The 19,901-nt window shown below is 37.6% G+C and overlaps 1 protein-coding gene and 1 pseudogene across 6 annotated transcripts in view; one reads left to right on the top strand and one right to left on the bottom strand.

Moving 5' to 3' along the window:
* Positions 1-19,901, top strand: part of GPATCH2 (G-patch domain containing 2) — a 211,332-nt gene that overhangs the window by 104,196 nt on the left and 87,235 nt on the right. For all 6 annotated transcript variants that reach the window (XM_081825172.1, XM_081825173.1, XM_081825171.1 and 3 more), the window contains exon 6: positions 3,641-3,708. In XM_081825172.1, coding sequence (XP_081681298.1) covers positions 3,641-3,708 — 68 coding nt within the window. The remainder of the gene's footprint in view (positions 1-3,640; positions 3,709-19,901) is intronic.
* On the bottom strand, positions 8,220-9,040 carry LOC115937603 (high mobility group protein B1-like 1; annotated as a pseudogene).

Below are 19,901 nucleotides of genomic sequence, written 5' to 3'. Positions count from 1 at the left end.
CGTATTGAACAAGCTTTTCATTAATCCGTTGTGTCTCAAATACGTTTCCCTGATTTGGGAAGTAATTTTTTCAAGTATGTAATTGTAGAAGAATGGGATGGGTTTGATGACAACAAAATGACAATGAGATGTATAACCAAGTGTTCTGTTTATCTTTTGAGGAAAGTTATGAAATTGGTGTCAATAAATCAGTGACAGAAAGAATAAGAAATTGTCTTAATATATCTAATGAAATGGAGAGAATAGATATTTTGTCATTGATGTCATTTAGCTAAATGTCCCATATATTCTTACCTACTGACCTTCTGAATTTTGACAGTGGCACTTTCTTTTTTTGTTTTGTTTTGTTTTAAAGATTTCATTTACTTATTTGACAGAGAGAGACACAGCGAGAGAGGGAACACAAGCAGGGGGAGTGGGAGAGGGAGAAGCAGGCTTCCCGCGGAGCAGGGAGCCCCATGCGGGGCTTGATCCCAGGACCCTGGGATCATGACCTGAGCCGAAGGCAGACGCTAAACGACTGAGCCACCCAGGCGCCTGGACAGTGGTACTTTCTTGTACAACGGTTACTTACTTTTCTTCTGTCACTATGATATTCCTGTTTTCTGAAGTTGATCACTTGATTGTAAACAACAATAGCAAAAACTAAGACCCATGTGATCTTTTAGCTTTACAGTTTGTTTCACAATCCACAAAGGCCAGAAGTTGGCAAATCCTTTATTATCTAGAGGCCACCCATTCCTTTCTGGGCTGGGATATCTCTTTTTTTTTTAACTTCCTGATTGGAGGAATAAACATAGGTAATGAGAAGAAATATACCTATTTTATTTAGGAATGTAGTCACTATTGATGTAATAACATTTAAAAATGAATTGTAAGAATTCTGGGCAGATAGTGTGATGTCTAAGATTGTCATCAGTAAATATTGGCTAATTACATAAATGTCTCCAGAGTCTTATTAACAAATAACGAGAGCTGGATTGTGGAGATACTGTTTCTCATGAAGAACAGAATACCTGTTCCCTATCTAATCTTGTGGACTAAAATCTGCTTTTTCTAACAAATAAACTTTACTCTGTGAATATTTTATTGGATATTTTAAAGAGATGATGTTTTTAAATGTGTTCTTTCTTAGACGTTTCTGGAGTAACTGGAAGCCATATTTTTTGGGAATGAAATTATTACTTGGATGTGATGTTTAAAAAACTGCTTCATTTATTTTTATAAAGAGGATTATCTCACCCTAAATTATAAATTTTTAGAAAGAATTTTATAACAGTGTTTCTTGGTATTTTATAATACTTTGAATTACCTACTAATAATCCATGCTTCCATATTTAAAATACACTGGAACTTGAGTATAGTACTGCTTTCCATGGACTGATTTCTGTATTAAGATCTTATTCTCAGATTTTCAGTATAGGGTGTCTAGTCACAAAGTCACAAAAGGTTCCCAGAGTAAAAACATTTTACTCCTGAGGCAGACCAGTGACATGAACCCTGAGATCATCGTGTGTGGACCTCCGCGTTGCATAATTTCATTTAAAAATAATCCTAAATTATGGCTATTGGCATATCTTCAAAAGTAAAACAAAAATTGACTTGAAATAACAGTAAAGGGTATTCAGCCCTATTTTTTTTAAAAAAAGGGCCACATATTATGTAAAAATGTAAAGTCATTTAAATATCTACCTTTGATCCTGTAAATCTTTTGTGCATTATTTACAGCAATTGAATTGAGCTTATCATGTATACATACATGATTTCTGAGAAATACACAGTATGATTATTTCTGACTAGATTGAAAGCTTACATTTGTATTGTGGGATAAATTAGTTAGAAATTCTGTTTTATTGTATTCAGTTGCATTGTTTTCATCAGGCAATTTACCACATGGGTGTATGTGAAATTTCTTCATTTATTAAATTTCAGATTATGTATTTCAAGCCAGAGCAAGACTTAAACATTTTTCCCTAAGTCTAGCTTCAGGCAAACAAGCAATTTTAGCCCTGAAAATAGCTTCTGCTTCTGTCAACACGTTGTTTATTCTTTCTCTGAGATAGAAAGTTCAGTTTTCTGATATTTGTACCAAGATAAAGTCAGTAAACAAGATTAATATAGTGTGGAAAAGGTTGTCAGCAGTCCTGGCAAAGGAAATAAGTTGCCTGTGCATAGAACATACTGTAAACCGAATGAAAGTGTCAGGTCCACCACGAGATAATGTGATCATGAACCTCTAACAAAGCATGACATAGGCACGGTCGGCTTTTCTCAGAGCCACAGTGTAGAGAATGGATTACTGTATTCCTGGGATGCCCACTGCAATAGCATGAAAACCTCATTTTGAGATGAATGCAGGATGTAGTCCTGGAGTTGAGCCACATGTTTACCTGTGGGGCTCCCGCCGTCGGGTTCTTGATGTCATCATCTGCGCACACTTGCAATATTTGCATTTCTTGGAATTTCAGAGCGTGTGCTGGTATCCTTGGGACCCAAGTGATAAAGGAATAAATCGTTTTTTGCAAATGTTGGGTTTTTTTCAGAGGCATTTTTCTGCCTCATTGGGCTTTTTTCTGATTGTATACTTTAAGTGGCACTTTTATAATTGTGGAGGGGCTTTATTATTATTATTATTATTATTATCATCATCATCATTATTATGGCAGAGCATAACTTAGGACCTTTTGTCGTAAGATATGTCTTGTTGACTGTGATTGTAGATTCTTTCTTGCATGGTGCTGCTCACGTTCCCTTTTGAGAACCCTCCATAAAATAAAAGTTGTGAGTTTTTTTTGTTTGTTTGTTTTTAAAGATTTTATTTATTCATTTGAGAGACAATGAGATAGAGAGAGAGCATGAGAGGGGGGAAGGTCAGAGGGAGAAGCAGACTCCCTGCCGAGCAGGGAGCCGGATGCGGGACTCGATCCCGGGACTCGAGGATCATGACCTGAGCCGAAGGCAGTCGCTTAACCAACTGAGCCACCCTGAGTTTTTTTTAACGAGAGTAGCTTCTATTATGAAAAAAAAATTGAACCTTCAGTTCTTTAGCAGATTTTTCATTTTATTTAGGAATAGAGAAAGAAAACATTGTTCTTTTAGGTGAAATTACATTTTGTTCTGTGTAAATACACAGATTATTCTGACTTTATAGGAAAAGGACTCGTGTCTCCTTCCTTGACTTCAGTTTTTGGATGCATTGAAGAAGTGTGCGCTATAAAACATGTTATTTATATTTAGGAATTAACTTTGGTTAATTGGTTTTTGGAAATATTGCTTGCTCAACACTAATTAAGTGAGCCTCCTTTTTTCGCATACGATTAAATATGTGCACAGTTGAGCAATATTTGGAAACAAGAGTCAGTGGTCTGGTTCTTAAGAAACATTCTATTATAAAGGTACTTTTAAAATAGTCTAAAAATTCTCTCAGAGGAACTACACTGAGCCAAAACAAGAGGCCATTCTTACCAGAAAGGAAATGACCCTTTTGGTCCATGCAATGTTGTTTAGCTTTTGAGAATTAACATTTTATTCTCCATTTTAGATCGGAAGCCCTCAAATGGAAATGTCCCTGTTGTTCGGGGCTGTTGTTTTTCTTTTAGAAACTCGTCTGTGACATTTTTTGTTTCAACTCTCCTTTCAGGTGAGCACCCCTGGTCCTGTCAGTAACAAGAGGATGGTTCACTTTTCCCCAGACTCTCATCACCATGAGTGAGTATGCCCTAATTTTTAGGGTCTCATTGGGGTAGTCTACGTCTTTCTTGCGGGAAATTGAGAGCTATTGCTAATAAAGGTAGTTTAATTTTGCACCTTTCTTAAGAAAGAGTAAATACCTTATGCCATTGACAGTTATGCAGGAATCATTTCAACCCGTGGCAGAAATGTAAATAAAGGTTTTTGAATACAGTCATTCTTTTATTTGTGATAGAATGGGAATTTCTACATTTTCATTACATTAAGTAGCATCGAGCTCTCCTCCTACTCATCCCTCCTCTTTCCCTTCCTCCCCACTCTTTCTAAAGCACTAAAGTGCAGAGGAAGTGACTGCTTAGCTCAGTACTTCTCTGCTCCCTGCTTCTGCCCAGCATGAGCTGTGAAGGGACCAGAATGTATTTTCATTTAACAGTAGAAAGGAGAGTCTAATTTATTAAATAATTCTAAAACGTATAAGCACTTGAGCTTTAACTTTGGTGAATTATTGGGTGAATTTCTAGGTGCTAGTTCTATTTCTAAGTATATCTTTATTGGAAGAACTTGAAAACGTTATATATTTTGGGTCAATACCATGTCTCCTGTGAAGGTGGTTGAACTTGAAAAAGGCCGTAAAATGTGGAAAGACATGAATTAATGATTGAATGAATTTTTTCTGGCAAGCAGTCCTGTTAGGATCCATTAGAGCCTAGCTTTTAAATCCATTCCTTAGCCAATGTAAAATAAATTATTGTTCTTTAATAGCTTATTTTACATAGATTATTAATATAAATATAATGTATATAATATAAAATAGTATTTATACAGATTATTAGTTTCTGTAGTACTTATTTTATAGATTACAATATCATAATCTTCCCTTTTAATAGTTTATTTCATTCATTTTTATTATCCTATAAGACCTTTTCTCTATTGTCTCTCAAAGAGAAAGAAGAAAGAGTTATTAACTCAGATTGGCAAGCAAAAGACTTGTATATTTCCTTCTTAATTTTTTGCTGTGATATGAATCAAGAACTCTAGCAAGTAGATGTAGAGCTGTTTTCAAACCAAAAATTGTATTTGGTAATGATTGTAAATGCACTGAGGACAGACAGATCTCTTTATCACTATTGTAGTCCTGTCTTAACAGTGCCCTGTGGGCAGTGAATAGTTATTGGGTGATTGAAAACATGAAAGTATGAATTTAAAATGGGACAAATTGGATACTGTCAACTGAGTATTACTTCTCAAATTAGCAGGTATGACCTTCATGGTATTCTCCTAATGTCCCTTCCTCACCAATCTCCCCAGTGGTTCTTAATCACTTAAATAAGATTCTCTGCAGTTGGAACTCAGATGTCACTATTTTTAGAGTTTCCTTAGTTACCCTAATGTGTTTGAGTACCATTCTGTCCACAGTCATGACTAAAATGGAATCATCTTACTACCTCACACCCTACATGCTGCCAGTCCAGTCCAGTCTCTTCAGTATCTCATGCTCGCCCCATCTTTTCCACTTCCTGCCTCATTATTTTAAATAAGCTCTTTTATCTTTTATATTACTATAGGATCCTAGGGAATCTTTCTGCCTCCGTTTTCTTTTTTTATAAAGATTTTTATTTATCTGACAGAGAGAGAGAGAGAGCACAAGCAGGGGGAGTGGCAGGCAGAGGGAGAGGGAGAAGCAGGATCCCCGCTGAGCAGGGGGAGCCCGAGGGGAGACTTGATCCCAGGACCCCGGGATCATGACCCGAGCCAAAGGCAGACACTTAACCAACTGAGCCACCCAGATGCCCTCTGTCTCTGTTTTCTCACTATTTGAGTACATACTACTTACTTCTACTACTTAAGTTCAGTTCCGATTCTTTTATTCCCTACTTATAAACCCCCAGTATTGCCTCTTTGACAATGAAGAAGCCTCGTGAGCATATTATTAGACACTCTCCACTATCTGGCTCATTACCTTTCCACCTTACCATTATCTCTCCCTCATAGATAATGGTCCAGCTCTCTGGTCTGCCTCTCTTTCCTGAATATGACCTCTACTTCACTGTCCCCTATAGCCTGGGATTTTGCTCTTGCAAGTATTTGGGAAAATGGTAAAAATATTTGGGAAAATATCTATTCGGGCCCTTTGCCTACTTTTGCTATTGAGTTATACAAGTATCCTATATATTTTGGATATTAACGCCTTATCAGATATGTGGTTTGCAAATATTTTCTTCCATTCCATAGGTTGCCTTTTTATCTTGTCAATGGTTTCCTTTGCTGTGCAGAAACTTTAGTTAGATGTAGTCCCACTTGTTTATTTTTGCTTTCGTTGTCTTTGCTTTGGTGTCAGATCCAAAAAGATCATTGCCAGGATCAATTTCAAGGAGCTTATTACTTCCTGTTTTCTTCTAGGAGTCTTAGGATTTCAGATCTTGTGTTCAACTCTTTGATCCATTTTAAGTTGATATTTGGGTATGGCATACAATAGGGCTCCATTTTCATTCTTTTGCAAGTTGGCTGTTCAGTTTTCCCGAACCATTTACTGAACAAACTATCCTTCCCCAGTGTATATTCTTGACTCCTTTGTCAAAATTAACTGACTATATATGCATGGGTTTATTTCTGGGCTCTCTATTCTGTTCCATTGACTTTTGTGTCTGTTTTTAGCCAGTTACATACTGTTTTGATGATGATGGCTTTGTAATATAGTTTGAACCAGGAAGTGTAATGCCTCTAGCTTTATTCCTTATCAAGACCGCTTTGGTTATTTGGGGTCTTTGTGGCTCCATACAAATTTTAGGATTGTTTTTCTTTATGTGAAAACTGCCATTGGAATTTTTATAATGATTACATTGAATCTGTGGATTCCTTTGGGTAGTATGGACATGTTAGCAATATTAATTTTTCCAGTCCATGAACATAAAAGATCTCTCTATTTACTTGTGCCTTCTTCCATTTCTTTCATTAATATTTTATAGTTTTCAGTGTACAGATCTTTTACCTCCTTCACTGAATTTATTTCTAAGTATTTTATTATTTTTTTAAAGATTTTATTTATTTATTTGACAGACAGAGAGGGAACACAAGCAGGGGGAGTGGGAGAGGGAGAAGCAGGCTTCCCGCTGAGCAGGGAGCCTGATGTGGGGCTCGATCCCAGGACCCTAGAGATCATGACCTGAGCTGAAGGCAGACGCTTAATGACTGAGCTACCCAAGCGCCCCCTAAGTATTTTATTATTTTTGATGCTGTTATGTATGGGATTGGTTTTCATAATTTCTCTTTCTAATAGTTTTTTTGTAGAAACAACTGATGTATGTGTCTTGATTTTGTATTCTGCAACTTTGCTGATTTTGTTTATTAGTTCTAACAGCTTTTTGTGATAAAGTTTTTAGAGTTTTCTATTTATATATCAAGTCATTTGCAAGCAGATGTAATTTTACTTTTTCCTTTCTGGTTTGGGTGTCTTTTTTTTTCCTTGACTAATTGCTTAGGATAGGACTTCCAAAACGAAGTTGAATTGAAGTGTTGAGAGGGGGCATCCTTGTCTTGTTCCTGATCTTAGAGGAAAAGCTTTCAGTTTCTCACCATTGAGTATGATGCTAGCTGTGGGCTTGTCATATATATGGCCTTTGCTATGCTGGGGTACATTCCTTCTATAACCAGTTTGTTCAGAGTTTTTATCATGAAAGGATGTTAAATTTTGTCAGATGCTTTTTCTGCATCCATTGAGATGATCATATGATTTTTATCCTTCTTTTTGTTAATTTGGTGTGTCACATTTATTGATTTGCAGATGTTAAATCATCCTTGCATCCCTGGAATAAATTCCACTTGATCATTATGTGTTATCCTTTTAATGATTTTGGTTTGTTAATATTTTGTTGAAGATTTTTGCATCTATATTCATCGGGATGTTGGCCTATAATTTTCTTGTAGTGTCCTTATCTGCTGGCTTTGGTATCAGAATATAATGCTGATCTCACAATGATGCAGTGTGGAAGTATTCCCTCCTTTTTTATTTTTTGGAAGATTTGAGAAGGATATTGTATTAATTCTTTTTTATTTATTTTCAACTTAAAAATTGTATTTGCTTAGAGGCATTAGAATGTCAACAAAACAAAAAATGCAGTTTTTTTTTCTTTTTCTTTTTTTTCTGCAACTACAGAGTGGTATTGAGTTAACAGAACAGTTATTTTGTATTAGCTGCCTCAGAGACAAGGGAAAATGAGAACAGTACCATTCCTATATATAAATTTGTGGTGTGCACCAACAAGAAGCTGCTGTAAATTTCCATGCCAATTTACAACCCCCAGACTGTACCAGGCAAGGTTAGTGGGTATTGAAAATACCACCAGGACAAGACTATCTAAAGACACATGTGGTAGTATGTTAACCATACAAAAAAAGACACTGTACAGTTTAAAACCATAACTTACACAGCCTTACATTTCAGGTTTTTTTCTTTAAAAGGAATGAGTTGCGTATAAAGGGGGTTAAGTGCTTTATAGACAAGAAAAAAACAAACCTGTGCTAGAACCAACTTATTCATCATCCTCTTCTTCATCATCTTCTTCCTCTTCATCTTCCTCATCTTCCTCATCTTCCTCTTCTTTTTTGTTTATTTTTCAGCCTTGATGACTCCGTTTTTTGCCTCAGCAGGCTCTCTCATAGCTGCTGTCTCCTGTAGGCAGCAGTCTCCTTTTTGTACTTGTCTCCAGCCTTCTCTTCATAAAGCTGCTTGTCATCTACTGCAGAGTTATTCCACTTCTGTCCCCGTTTCTTTGCAACATCACCAATGGATAGGCTGGGATGCTGATTTGGGGGTGATACTCAGAACAAAACAAGAAAAAGGCCACAAGAGTCCTCTTGGGTGCATTGGGTGAACTTCTTTTGGTTTCCCCTTAAGGAGGGATATAAGTTTTCATTTTTCTTTCAACATGGGCCTTTTCCACCTTTGCCATGTCTTCAATTTTTTTCTTTTTTAAGATTTTATTTATTTTAGAGAAAGAGCACATGCAAGTTGGAGGAGGAGCAGAGGAAGAGGGAAGGAATTTCAAGCAGACTGTGCACTGAGTGCAGAGCCTGACATGGGGCTCAGTCTCCTGACACTGAGATCATGACCTGAGCCAAAACCAAGAGTTGGACGCTTAACTGACTGGGCCACCCAAGTGCCCCAATTTTTTTTTTTTTTTTTCATTTTGAAAGACATGGTCTTCTACCTCTCTGAACACTTATTAGAAAACTCTGAGAAGTTAACTGAAGTATCTGGATGCTTCTTCTTGTGCTTCTCCTGGGAAGTTTGCACAAGGGATGCATATGATGGAATTTTGCCCCTCAGCTTCTTGGGACCTTCTTTGCCCATGTTTACTTATTTTTCTTCAATGAGGCACAAAGTCATCCAGTGCCTGTCTGGCTCTCACTTGCCCCAGAGCTGTGTTTGTGGAGCTCAGTGTACTACAATGGCTGTCTATTAGTTCTTCTTTCAATGTTTGGTAGAATTCACCAGTAAAGTCATATGGTCCTGGGCTTTTCTTTGTTGGGAGGTTTTGTGATTACTGCTTCAGTCTCCTTACTAGAAATTAGTCTGTTCAGATTTTCTAATTATTGTTTGAAATTGGTAGACTTCTGTATTTCTAGGAATTTATCCATTTCTATAGTATCTAATATGTTGGCCTGTCATTGTTTACAGTAGTTTCTTATGATCCTTAGTATTTCTGTGTTACCAGTTGCAATGTCTTCTTTTCATTTCTGATTTTATTTATTTGAGTTTTCTCTGTTTTTTCTTAGTCTAGCTAAAGTTTTGTCTGTTCTATCTTTACAAAATCTAGCTTTTAGTTTCACTCATCCAGTTCTATTATCTTTTTTCTCTATTTCATTTATTTCTACTCTAATTCTTTCTGCTAGCTTGGGGCTTAGTTTTTGTTTTTGTTTTTGTTTTCCTATTTATAGTTCCTTAAGGTGTAAAGTTATTTATTTGAGATCTTTTTTTTCCCTAATATCCTAATATAGGATTTTATCACTGTAAACTTCCCTCTTAGAACTGCTTTTGTTGTGGTAAGTATTCGCATGCCCATTAAGAACTTCCTCTTTGCTTGCTATAGTCCTATAGGTCTCATGGACACAAGCCCCATTGGCACTCAGAGCTAGATGTTTTGGGGCCCCATCCGAGGGTGGGAGTCCTAAAAGTTGGGACACTAGGTATGTGTTCCAAACCCTTTGCTCCTTGGGGAGAAATTGGGAATTTGGGGTTCCCCCCGAGTATATGGCCTAGTGCCAAGGGTGGGGTTTATGGTGAGAATGTGTCTCAGCCTTTCCTGCCTACTTCAATGTGGGTTTCTTCTCATCTGCCCAACATGTAGGAGTCACTCAACTAGTTTCTGGATTTCTCTCAGAGAAAATTGTTCCACGTGTAGCTGTACAATCGGTGTGTCCATGGAAATAGGGAGTTCAGTAGCCTCCTCTGTCACCTTCTTCATTCCTAGCAGCCCCTTTCTGGTTAGTGAACATCAGCAGGAGTTTAAAGTCACAGACTAAAGTCACAAGTGGCCAAGTTGTTTGTTTAGGCGTTAGGGTTCCTTCAAAAATGTAATAGGTTTCAGTTGTGTTTATGGTTGCAATTCCTTGCGTGGAAATGGCTACTGGCCTTGATGTTCTTCCTATATCCTTACTTAGCTTTTAGCTTAAAGGCTTCTGCCCTGAGGCCATGTGAAAAAATGACCTCCAGAGGGCAGGTACCTGTCTTTAAGAAACCTCTAGTAAGCGGGTTCACCCTGTTTGTCAGAGAAATCCTACAGAGAGGCACTCTGAGGGAGATCTAGACCAGAGCCCTAGTCATGGTAGTCATAGCCCCATTCAGTCTAGCGTCCATGCCCGTTTCCACATAGGAGTTCCAAACCTGATTTTCCCACCTGCGGTTCCCTAATTATGAGTCTTTCCTTAAACTTGAATTGTAAGCTGTAGGCTGAATGTACCTGTTTTAGCAAATCTGTATTTTCATCCCTTTCTTTAGGCCTGCCCCTTACCTGGGTAGAGGAAATGAAGAAGGTGCCTTGTAGACCTTCTACAAGTTTCTTTTGGGGAGACACCATAGGATACAGCTTTATGGGAATTTTATTTTACACTAACAAATAAGTACACAGTTATTTGCACTACACACACATACACACACACCCAGTCCCAGTTGAGTTAGTACCTTTCTGGGTCCTAGCCACTTTCTCAGTCAGTTTAAAACTGACACATTTTGCTTCAGTTTGTCTCTTTCATTGTCTTGGGGAGGAAACCCAATATCTGAAATTTTCCTAACATTTCCTTTAACAGGAGAAAGTTATATAGTTTTCGAGGTAAGTGCGGACATAGTTTAGTTTCCCCAACTTTCTTGTCCAGATAATTAAGTCCATACTTTCATTCAACCTGCTCCCTATTATAAAGTCAGATACATAAAACTGACTCTTGCTGCCACATTCGGTGTCTCATAATAGAAAAAACGAGGTATTCATACCCTCAGGATATGCAAATAATTTCCAAGGCAATCCTGGTCACCAAGAGTTTTAAGGAAGTCAATTTCCAGATTCCTTTGCATAAATATATACCTCCTTCTTTTTTGAAATCATTAGCCCTGGTTATTTTGCTGATTCTTATTTTTCACAATTGCCTCTCTTTCACTTTGGAAAAAAAAGACACTCCCCCTCCTCCCCCACCCCCGGTCCTACTCTTACTTTGGTACATTGCTTCACAGTGTAAAATCCTTTTGGATTCCAAACAGAGGGACATTCCAAATATTGTGCTGATATTGATGTTGACAGATTGACTCTAATGACCAAATCACAAAGCCTTTTGCAAATTAGGTAGATAGTTTCTAAGTCTTTGTTTTTAGCAGCTGGTAGATTATTAAAAATACTGCTTAATCTAAAAATCATTGTGTGATTTTTGGCATAAATCTCTGAAGGAGTTCAATAATCAAATGACTGCTCTAACCAAATTCTTTTTATTTCCACTCCCAATTTATGTGAACAAGGTTTCTGAGCACTCAAATCGATAAAAATAAAAAGTATGAATAGAATTGATGCTAAAAAGGGCGCCTGGGTGGCTCAGATGGTTAAGCGTCTGCCTTCGGCTCAGGTCATGATCTCAGGGTCCTGGGATCGAGTCCTGCATCGGGCTCCCTGCTCCTTGGGAAGCCTGCTTCTCCCTCTGCCTCTCTCTTTCTCTGTCTCTAATGAATAAATAAATAAAATCTTTAAAAAAAAAAAAAAAGAATTGATGCTAAAGGGTAATATTCATCAATGGCTACATGAACTAGTTTGGGGGAAAAGATTTTTTATGATGCCATTCCTAATAAAATTGTATTATTTTATGTTTAGGACTATCAAAATATATTTATGCTAGTTTCATTAATTAAATACTAATGATAACTTTTTCAGATCTTAAATAACTGTTATCAACTAACAGTAGTTATCAGTGTTGACTGACCAATAAATTCATCAAAATAATTTATTAACTCTAGTTTTATAGTCACAGAAATTTAAGAAAATTAGATAGATAGATAGATAAGACACACATTATAGTTGTAGAGGAGTATGGCAAGGTTACTGATAAAAGGCTTTCGAGCATAAAAATATATTACATTAGAATAAACTTCTATGTGACAGTGATATTAAAAATTCATGGAGTTCAAGGACAAAAATAAGCCAGGTAAATTTTCAACTTTTAAAGAAGTGGTTTTCATGGTGTTTTGTTTTGTTTTGTTTTCAAATGTATTGATGGTGGATATCAAATCGGTGATGATACTTGGTTTCCAGTGTGTATATTTAAGAGTGGTGGAATGGTTTTCTTCTAAAATATTAATATATACAATTGAGAGAAAACTAATCTTTTGCAAATATTTAAATTTATGGTGAAAAATTTTAGATTTCTACCTAAAATATGTGAGGAGGGTATTTTCTTAACTGCATCAGACAACGTGTACACAAAAATGGTTGAAGACCAGTGTTATATAGAATGGTTGCGGGAAAAAGTAACAGAAAGTTCCACAAATAATGGTTTAAACAAATTGCAGTTTAGTTTACTTACATTACCGGAAGTCTGGAAGTGTAGGCATTTCCAGGGCTATCAAGGAGGCAATGCAGCCTTTAAGGAATCCTTGGTATTTTCCACAGAAGTGCCACCAGCCATTTTCTGCACCTTCTATATTCTCCCTTGACGTTTTTATTTCTACTTGATTATAGTATTTATCACATTATTCTCTAGAATATAGTTACTATATACATGCTTCATTTACTCTAGTATGGACCATGAGTTTGCCATGGTTGGAGACTTCATCTTGTTCTTCTTTAAGTTTCTTACAACATGCAGCACAATGCCTTACTCATCAAATCATAGGCTCTGGGGTCAAGGTTATCCAGTTCCCCTACTGGCTAGTGAGGGAAAGACACACCCCCTTCCTGATAACTTGCACAAAAGCATGGGGAAAGCACAGACTAATCGTCCTGTCATCCCTACTGCAGTTTACCTCAAAGCTGTGATAACTTATCCGAAAGAATGGCTAGAAATAGTCATTAAATTACCAAATATTCAGCAACTTCTAATTGGAAGTAAGCAACAAGTACTGCTTTCATTCAATTAACTGTGATTCTTCTAAGTCGATATGTGTTTTGCTTTAGAAGGTCACCTCGAAAACAATCTGATACAGCAGTACTTAAAATAATTTTACTTCATAGAATTTCAGGCTTAAAAACAGATCCTAATGAGTAAGGGAAAAAATATTTTACAGGCTCCAACACAACAATGTTTAGGAATTTCAGTTTTGAAACCATGTGGTTATATGGTTGTGTGGTCAACCAGGTTTAGGGTAGGGCAGCCTAGAAATGACCAATCGAAAGAAGCAGGGCTGCTGAGCTGGGAAGTGAAAAAGGATGTTTTCAGAGTTAATAGAAGGAACGCCCAGCAGGGCACTCAATGTGGAAAAGCATACATCAAAGAAAGTTTTCAGCTCAGTTTATGAGAGTCGTAGAAGTTGGTTAATAAAAGTTTGGATTGGGGCACCTGGGTGGCTCAGTCGGTTAAGCGTCTGCCTTCAGCTCAGGTCATGATACCAGGATCCTAGGATCGAGCCCCATGTCAGGCTCCCTGCTTGGCAGGGAATCTGCTTCTCCCTCTGCCGCTCCCTGTGCTTATCCTTTCTCTCTCTCTCTCAAATAAATAAATAAAATCTTTAAAAACAATAAAAGTTTGGATAGTTTCTATAAAAATTATATTTGACAATAACTTCAATTATAAAAAAGACTTATAGAAATTTGGTGAACAGCCAACTTTGCTGCACACCTCAGAATATGGAATCTCAGTTTTAAAGGTAAAATAAGATGTGCTCTGTGCAGATATTGAGAAGCCTTGCAGAGTGTCTTAATTATGAAAGTGTGATTGTTAATAAAATAATACCTAACATGTAATAGTCGCATATTTATATTTTGTATAATCGTATATAATTGTATATATATTGTATAGATAGTCCAGTTGTTAATATATGTTAGGTCTCTTTGAATAGAAAATATTTAGCCCAGATAAATGAAATATTCATCAACTGCAGAAAGGTACACAAAAAGTGACAAGAACCTCAATCCAACTAAAGCAGAGACAGAGAAGAATTTCTGAGAAATAACATGTTAAGTTTTGAAATTCACGTTTAATTATTCTGTTGACTTTCTGAAAATACAAATATGAAAATGCAGAAAATAAAACTAACATATGACTACATTTTTTTTTAAATACTGAAAGCTTCATTTTTGCAGTAACTTTCTATTCACTCTACCAAGCGTTTCTATACTAACCCTAAATGGTTCCAGAATTTTTCCTTTTTTTCCAATCACTTATGAGATACCTGTTTTTAAATTGAGTAAATATGATATATTAATTGATTTTTTTAAAGACTTTATTTATTCATGAGAGACAGAGAGAGAGAGAGGCAGAGGCAGAGAGAGAAGCAGGCTCCCCAAGGAGCAGGGAGCCCCATGCGGGGCTCGATCCCAGGACCCCGGGATCATGACCTGAACCAAAGACAGACGCTTAACACACTGAGCCACCCAGGCGCCCTATTAATTGATTTTTAAAATGATATTTATATTTGCTTTTATTTCATTCTAAAGTATAGGACATTTACCTGAGGCATTATATGTAAATCAAAACTTATTTTAAATGCAAGTGGGTAACTACCTGTAATCCTATGATGAATTCCTTTATAAAGCTAATATTTACACTTTATTTTATCTTTTGTATAAATATCGAGTTTGCTTAAAGCAAGATTTGCCTGGATTAAAGGTTAGTTCATTGGGAATACTTTCATACTTTGAAATTTAACATCTATTGCTTTATAAAAGTAAAAGTGGCTTTAACTTCAGATTGAGATAAATAAAATATACTGGATCAATTCCTCCTCTGATTTACTGTGATTCCCTTGGGAAGTCGTTTTAGCTTACAAGTATCTTAATTTTTATCTCTGGAATAAGGATAGGAACAGTCTTTTATGTAAGACATTTTTATAAGGTACTTATGTAAAATACAGAAAAATTATTAAACTAGGTGTAAAACATTTTAGGATGATGATGATGATGATGATGATGATAATGTTTTATTTGGATAGTATATTGTATTTTCCAGAGTATTTTCATATGCACCACTCCAGTGTTTTTACTGCCTCCCTGAAGCAGACATAACACCCCCATTTTATAGATAATTTGACTTTTGGAAAGTCACATGGTATATTCTACTCAACCAAAAGTCAATTAAAAAAAAAAAACAACAGTGTAATCAGCATCTATTATGTATGATAACACACTAAAACTGTTGGGGGAACCTGTAAATATTACGCATGAACACTAGTGTATCTACTGACAATTGGGAATAAATAGGTAAGTTATTACAGAAATTCACAGAATAAAAGTTCACATATTACTGTATTCCACTGTGTACTCTAGGAGAAGAAAATGAATATTTATTCTAAACACCTCCTCTATTCTAGGTTCTTAGCCTTGTTTAAGCTTCCCAAGGCTATAAGAGAAGTGGGATTAATTTTATTGTATAGATGAGGAAGAAGCCAAATATAATGGAAACACTCAGATTTTTCCCTCCTACTTTTTCCTCTCCTATATGTCTTTTTTTTTTTAAGATTTTATTTATTAGAGAGAGAGACAGAGATAGCAAGAGAGAGCACGAGCAGGAAGGAGAGGTAGAAGCAGGCTTCCCCCCAAGCAGAGAGCCCGATGTGGGGCCCAGTCCCAGAACCCTGGGATCATGACCTGAGCCGAGGGCAGACATTTAACCTACTGAAGCACCTACATGCCCCTCCTGTGTGTCTTCTTTAACATTCATACAGAATGCTTCATTTCTGACACTGGCTTTTCCTCATGACAACAAGCAAGTCTCCAGGACACCAAGTGGCTGTCCTGCTTCAACTCAGTTTTGCCACTCGGTACCCAGAGGTAGCATCAGATGGCACAAGTCGTGGGCTGTGGGTTGAGTCCTGCGAGACTGCCCTGCCCCCTAATGCCCCACATCTCCGGATGCCGCTGCCAAGCCCAGGCTGTTACCTGTGCTTCTGACCCACCAGATACAAATTGGAGGTTCCATCAACTGCCTCCAACTTAGGACACCAGTTGGACTTTGGCTATAAATCAGAGGTCCCCACATCCTGTCACGCTCCTTGAGTTTATTTAATTTGCTCACAGAATTCAGAGAAATGTTTTATTTACTAGATTACCAGTTTATTATAAAAGAATATAACTCAGCAACAGCCAGATGGAAGAGATACACACGGCCAGGTATGGGAGAGGGGGTGTGGAGCTTTCACGTCCTATCCAGATAAATGCCACTGTCCCTGCATCTTCACCTCTTCCCCTATCTGGAAACTTTTCGAACCTTGCCTTTTTGGATTGTTATGGAGGCTTTATTACATAGGCATGATTGATTAAATCACTGGCCTTGGGGATTGATTCAACCTCCAGCCCTCTCCCCTCCCCAGAGGTCAGGAATTGGGACTGAAAAATCCAACCCCCTAATCACCTAGTTGGCTCCCCTGGCAACTAGCTCCCAGCTTCAGGTAAGGTCCAAAAGCCACCTCATTAACATAACAATGTGTCACTCTCAACCCTTGGGAAATGCCAAGGGTTTTGGGAGCTGTGAGCCAGGAACCATGGAATAAGACCAAATATATCTGAGAAATACATTTTGATCATCTGAATAACGAAATAAATATTTTTCCTCTAAATCCCAGTGTTGCACCCACACTCAGAAAATGAAAGTAATTTGTCACAGTTCACCTAGCTAGTAAGTGCCAATGCCTGTGTTCAAACTTAGATCTTTCAGATTCTAAAACCCATGATTTAGCAAGCACACCAGTCTGAACCTCCTGGATTTACTTTTGCAGGTTAATGAAAGAAATGAAGGCTCCCTTGAGCATAGTTGAAGCATAGTTTTAGAATTGACTTTTTGTTTCATAGGAAAAAAATGAATGAATGAGGAGTGTCTTTACATCCTGGTCATCTGGTCCACAGAACATGAGACCCCAAGAGAATCTGGAAGACCACCTAAGCCAGTGCTGTTATTCTTCTCATTTCGTAGAATCACTTGGTGCCTCTAGTTGTTAAAACTCTGCCCTATATCTCAAGTCATTCATTTATCCATCCATTCAGAAAATATCTGTGAGGGCCTACTATGTGCTGAGTGCTCGGTCTCTAGTAATGAACAAGACAGCATCGCTGTTCTCACGGCGCACCCTAATAGAGAAAACAGACACACACATAAGTGTGTACTTATATACTGACACACAAATGCATTATTATATAGTGAGCTAAGTACTCTAAAAGAGAACTTTTTTAAATAAAGATTTATTATTTATTGTAGAGAGAGAGACAGAGAGTGCGAGTGGGAGAGGCAGGGGGAGAGGGAGAGACTCAAGCAGACTCAGTGTTGAGCACAGAGCCCACGGTGGGGGTTGATCTCACAACCATGAGATCGTGACCTGAGCCAAAAAGAGTCGGACGGAGGCTTACCCGACTGCGCCACCCAAGTGGAAACTCTCAGAGAACTTTAAAAAAAAAGAATTTGAACTAGACATGGAGATAAGGAAGGCTTCCTTGAGGACCACAGCCCGAGATGAAACCCCCAAGAATTAAGGGAATAGTGACGAGAAGAGCATTTCAAGCAGAGAGAATAACTGTGTTCAGACAATGAAAGGAATGCTAGTGAGTAAGCACAGAATGTGAAAGAGGGAGTATTCAGTGAGACAGGAGGAAAGTAAGCAAGGACTGATGATGCTAAGCCTGGTGGGCCATTTAGGGATTCTTTCTCCTAAGAGCAGTGAAAAGCAGTGGAAAGCCCCGTCAGACTTCAGTTTCCGTTTGTTTATTTGTTTGCTTGAGGTAAGGGTGTGGATAACTAAATATTCAAAATTTGAACTTCAAAACATCACTCTAGCTCTGCAGTATGATAAATGGATTCAAGTTAGTAGGTACAAGAAAAGTTGTAACTTGCTGATGGTTTGAGTATGAAAAAGAAAGGTGTCCAAGCTGAGTTTAGTTGTCCATTGGAAGGTTGGTGCTGCCATTCACTGGGCTAGTGAACTAGCTAGATGAAGACTCGGTTTGTAACAAAAAGAATATTAGTGGTATTTATGTATTTGTTAAAAAACATAGTAAGCCCAGGGGTGCCTGGGTGGCTCAGTCGGTTAAGCGTCCAACTCTTGATTTCGACTCAGGTCAAGATTTCAGGATCGTGAGATTGAGCCCTGTGTTGGGCTGGTTAAGATTCTCTCCCTCCCTCTCCCTCCCCCTCTCCCTCTGTCCCTCCCCACCCCCACTCTTGTGCACATATGCACGTGTGCGTGCACATGCACACTCTCTCTAAAAAATATGTCTATATAAATATATAGTAAGCCCATTACATGTTAACATAAATAGCATATTTTTATGAAAACTAATGACATTTTTTGCCCCAAAAATTAGAACGTGCCACTGTTTGCACCAATCACTTCAATGTCTGGCTTAATAGATGACAGCTTGGATTCGTTGCTGCTTCCCCTTTTAACCTGTAGTGAGATGTTTTGGTTGAAGCATATGAAGAAAATCCAGCCTCACACAGATACGTAGTAGATAAGAAAAGGAAGGAGTATTTTAATAGCCTTTTCATTTCAGATCATTGTGGATATTCTTTGATACGATACTAAAACACAAAGAGTGGTTGTTTCTCAAAAGTTAATTATAATGTGTAATCTGAAAACATATCAATGATTTTTTTTTCTGTTCTATTAAATCTGCTCTTCTGTCTTGAACTCTGAATGGATCACTTACACATCATGATTTAGTAAATCATACATTGGTCATAGCAGGGGGGAAATATATTAGTCAAGTTGTCTGGGTAACTGCAGTAAATAGTTTGTTTCTAGTTGGTAATTAATCGAGATGTCATTTACAGATACCAAAAGTGTCCATTCCACATCAAGGTAGAATGTGACTTGCCAAAGAACATCACCGTCTGTGAGCTTGAGAAGTGTTCCAGTAGGAGCAGAGACAAATCCTATTAATGTAGAGGCTGTTTATTCCCAGGTGTTAGTACCACAGAGGCTAGAGATTACATAGAAGTCTTAGGAAATCTGCCCTTTTGATGTGTCTTGTTCCTCTGCAGTATGGTATGATGGATGCACACTGTTGGCAAATAGCCTAATGTCTGTGCCTCATTTCTGCACCTGGAATATGAGAATAACCTTGTAAGATTTTAATGAGGATAGGAAATAATACACTGTCATGTGTCAGAAGAGTGCTTGGTAAATAGAAGTACTCAATATTATTGTTCTTGAAAAAACAAATAGCATTAATAATAACATTGGTATCATTCTCTGTGGGCTTTTAGTGATTTATTTGCCACAGTTGTTCCTATTTCCTATTCCTTGATGTTTATGGGTCATTTTGATGCAGAATACTGCCAAAGGACTAGGCACACAGCTAATCACAAGTCCCCAGTTGTGAAGTTGAAAAGGTATCCCCAGATGGGTCACTACTGAGGATCCAAGGAGCAGCTGAAGCAATGTGGGTGGGTCATCCAGGGCAAGGACAACACGACAAGGGAAGGTGTCAACTGTGCAGTGACTTCTGTGTTTTGAATGTTGTTGTTGAACTTGTTCTCAGCCAACCCAAGTTGTTATCACAATGGAAGGAACAGGTTCAAGGTACCTACCTCCA

Source organism: Leptonychotes weddellii, chromosome 6 (assembly GCF_054177405.1).
Source record: "Leptonychotes weddellii isolate Sample4059 chromosome 6, ASM5417740v2, whole genome shotgun sequence".
NCBI lineage: Eukaryota > Metazoa > Chordata > Mammalia > Carnivora > Phocidae > Leptonychotes > Leptonychotes weddellii.
This window is presented reverse-complemented; position numbering and strand designations above follow the sequence as displayed.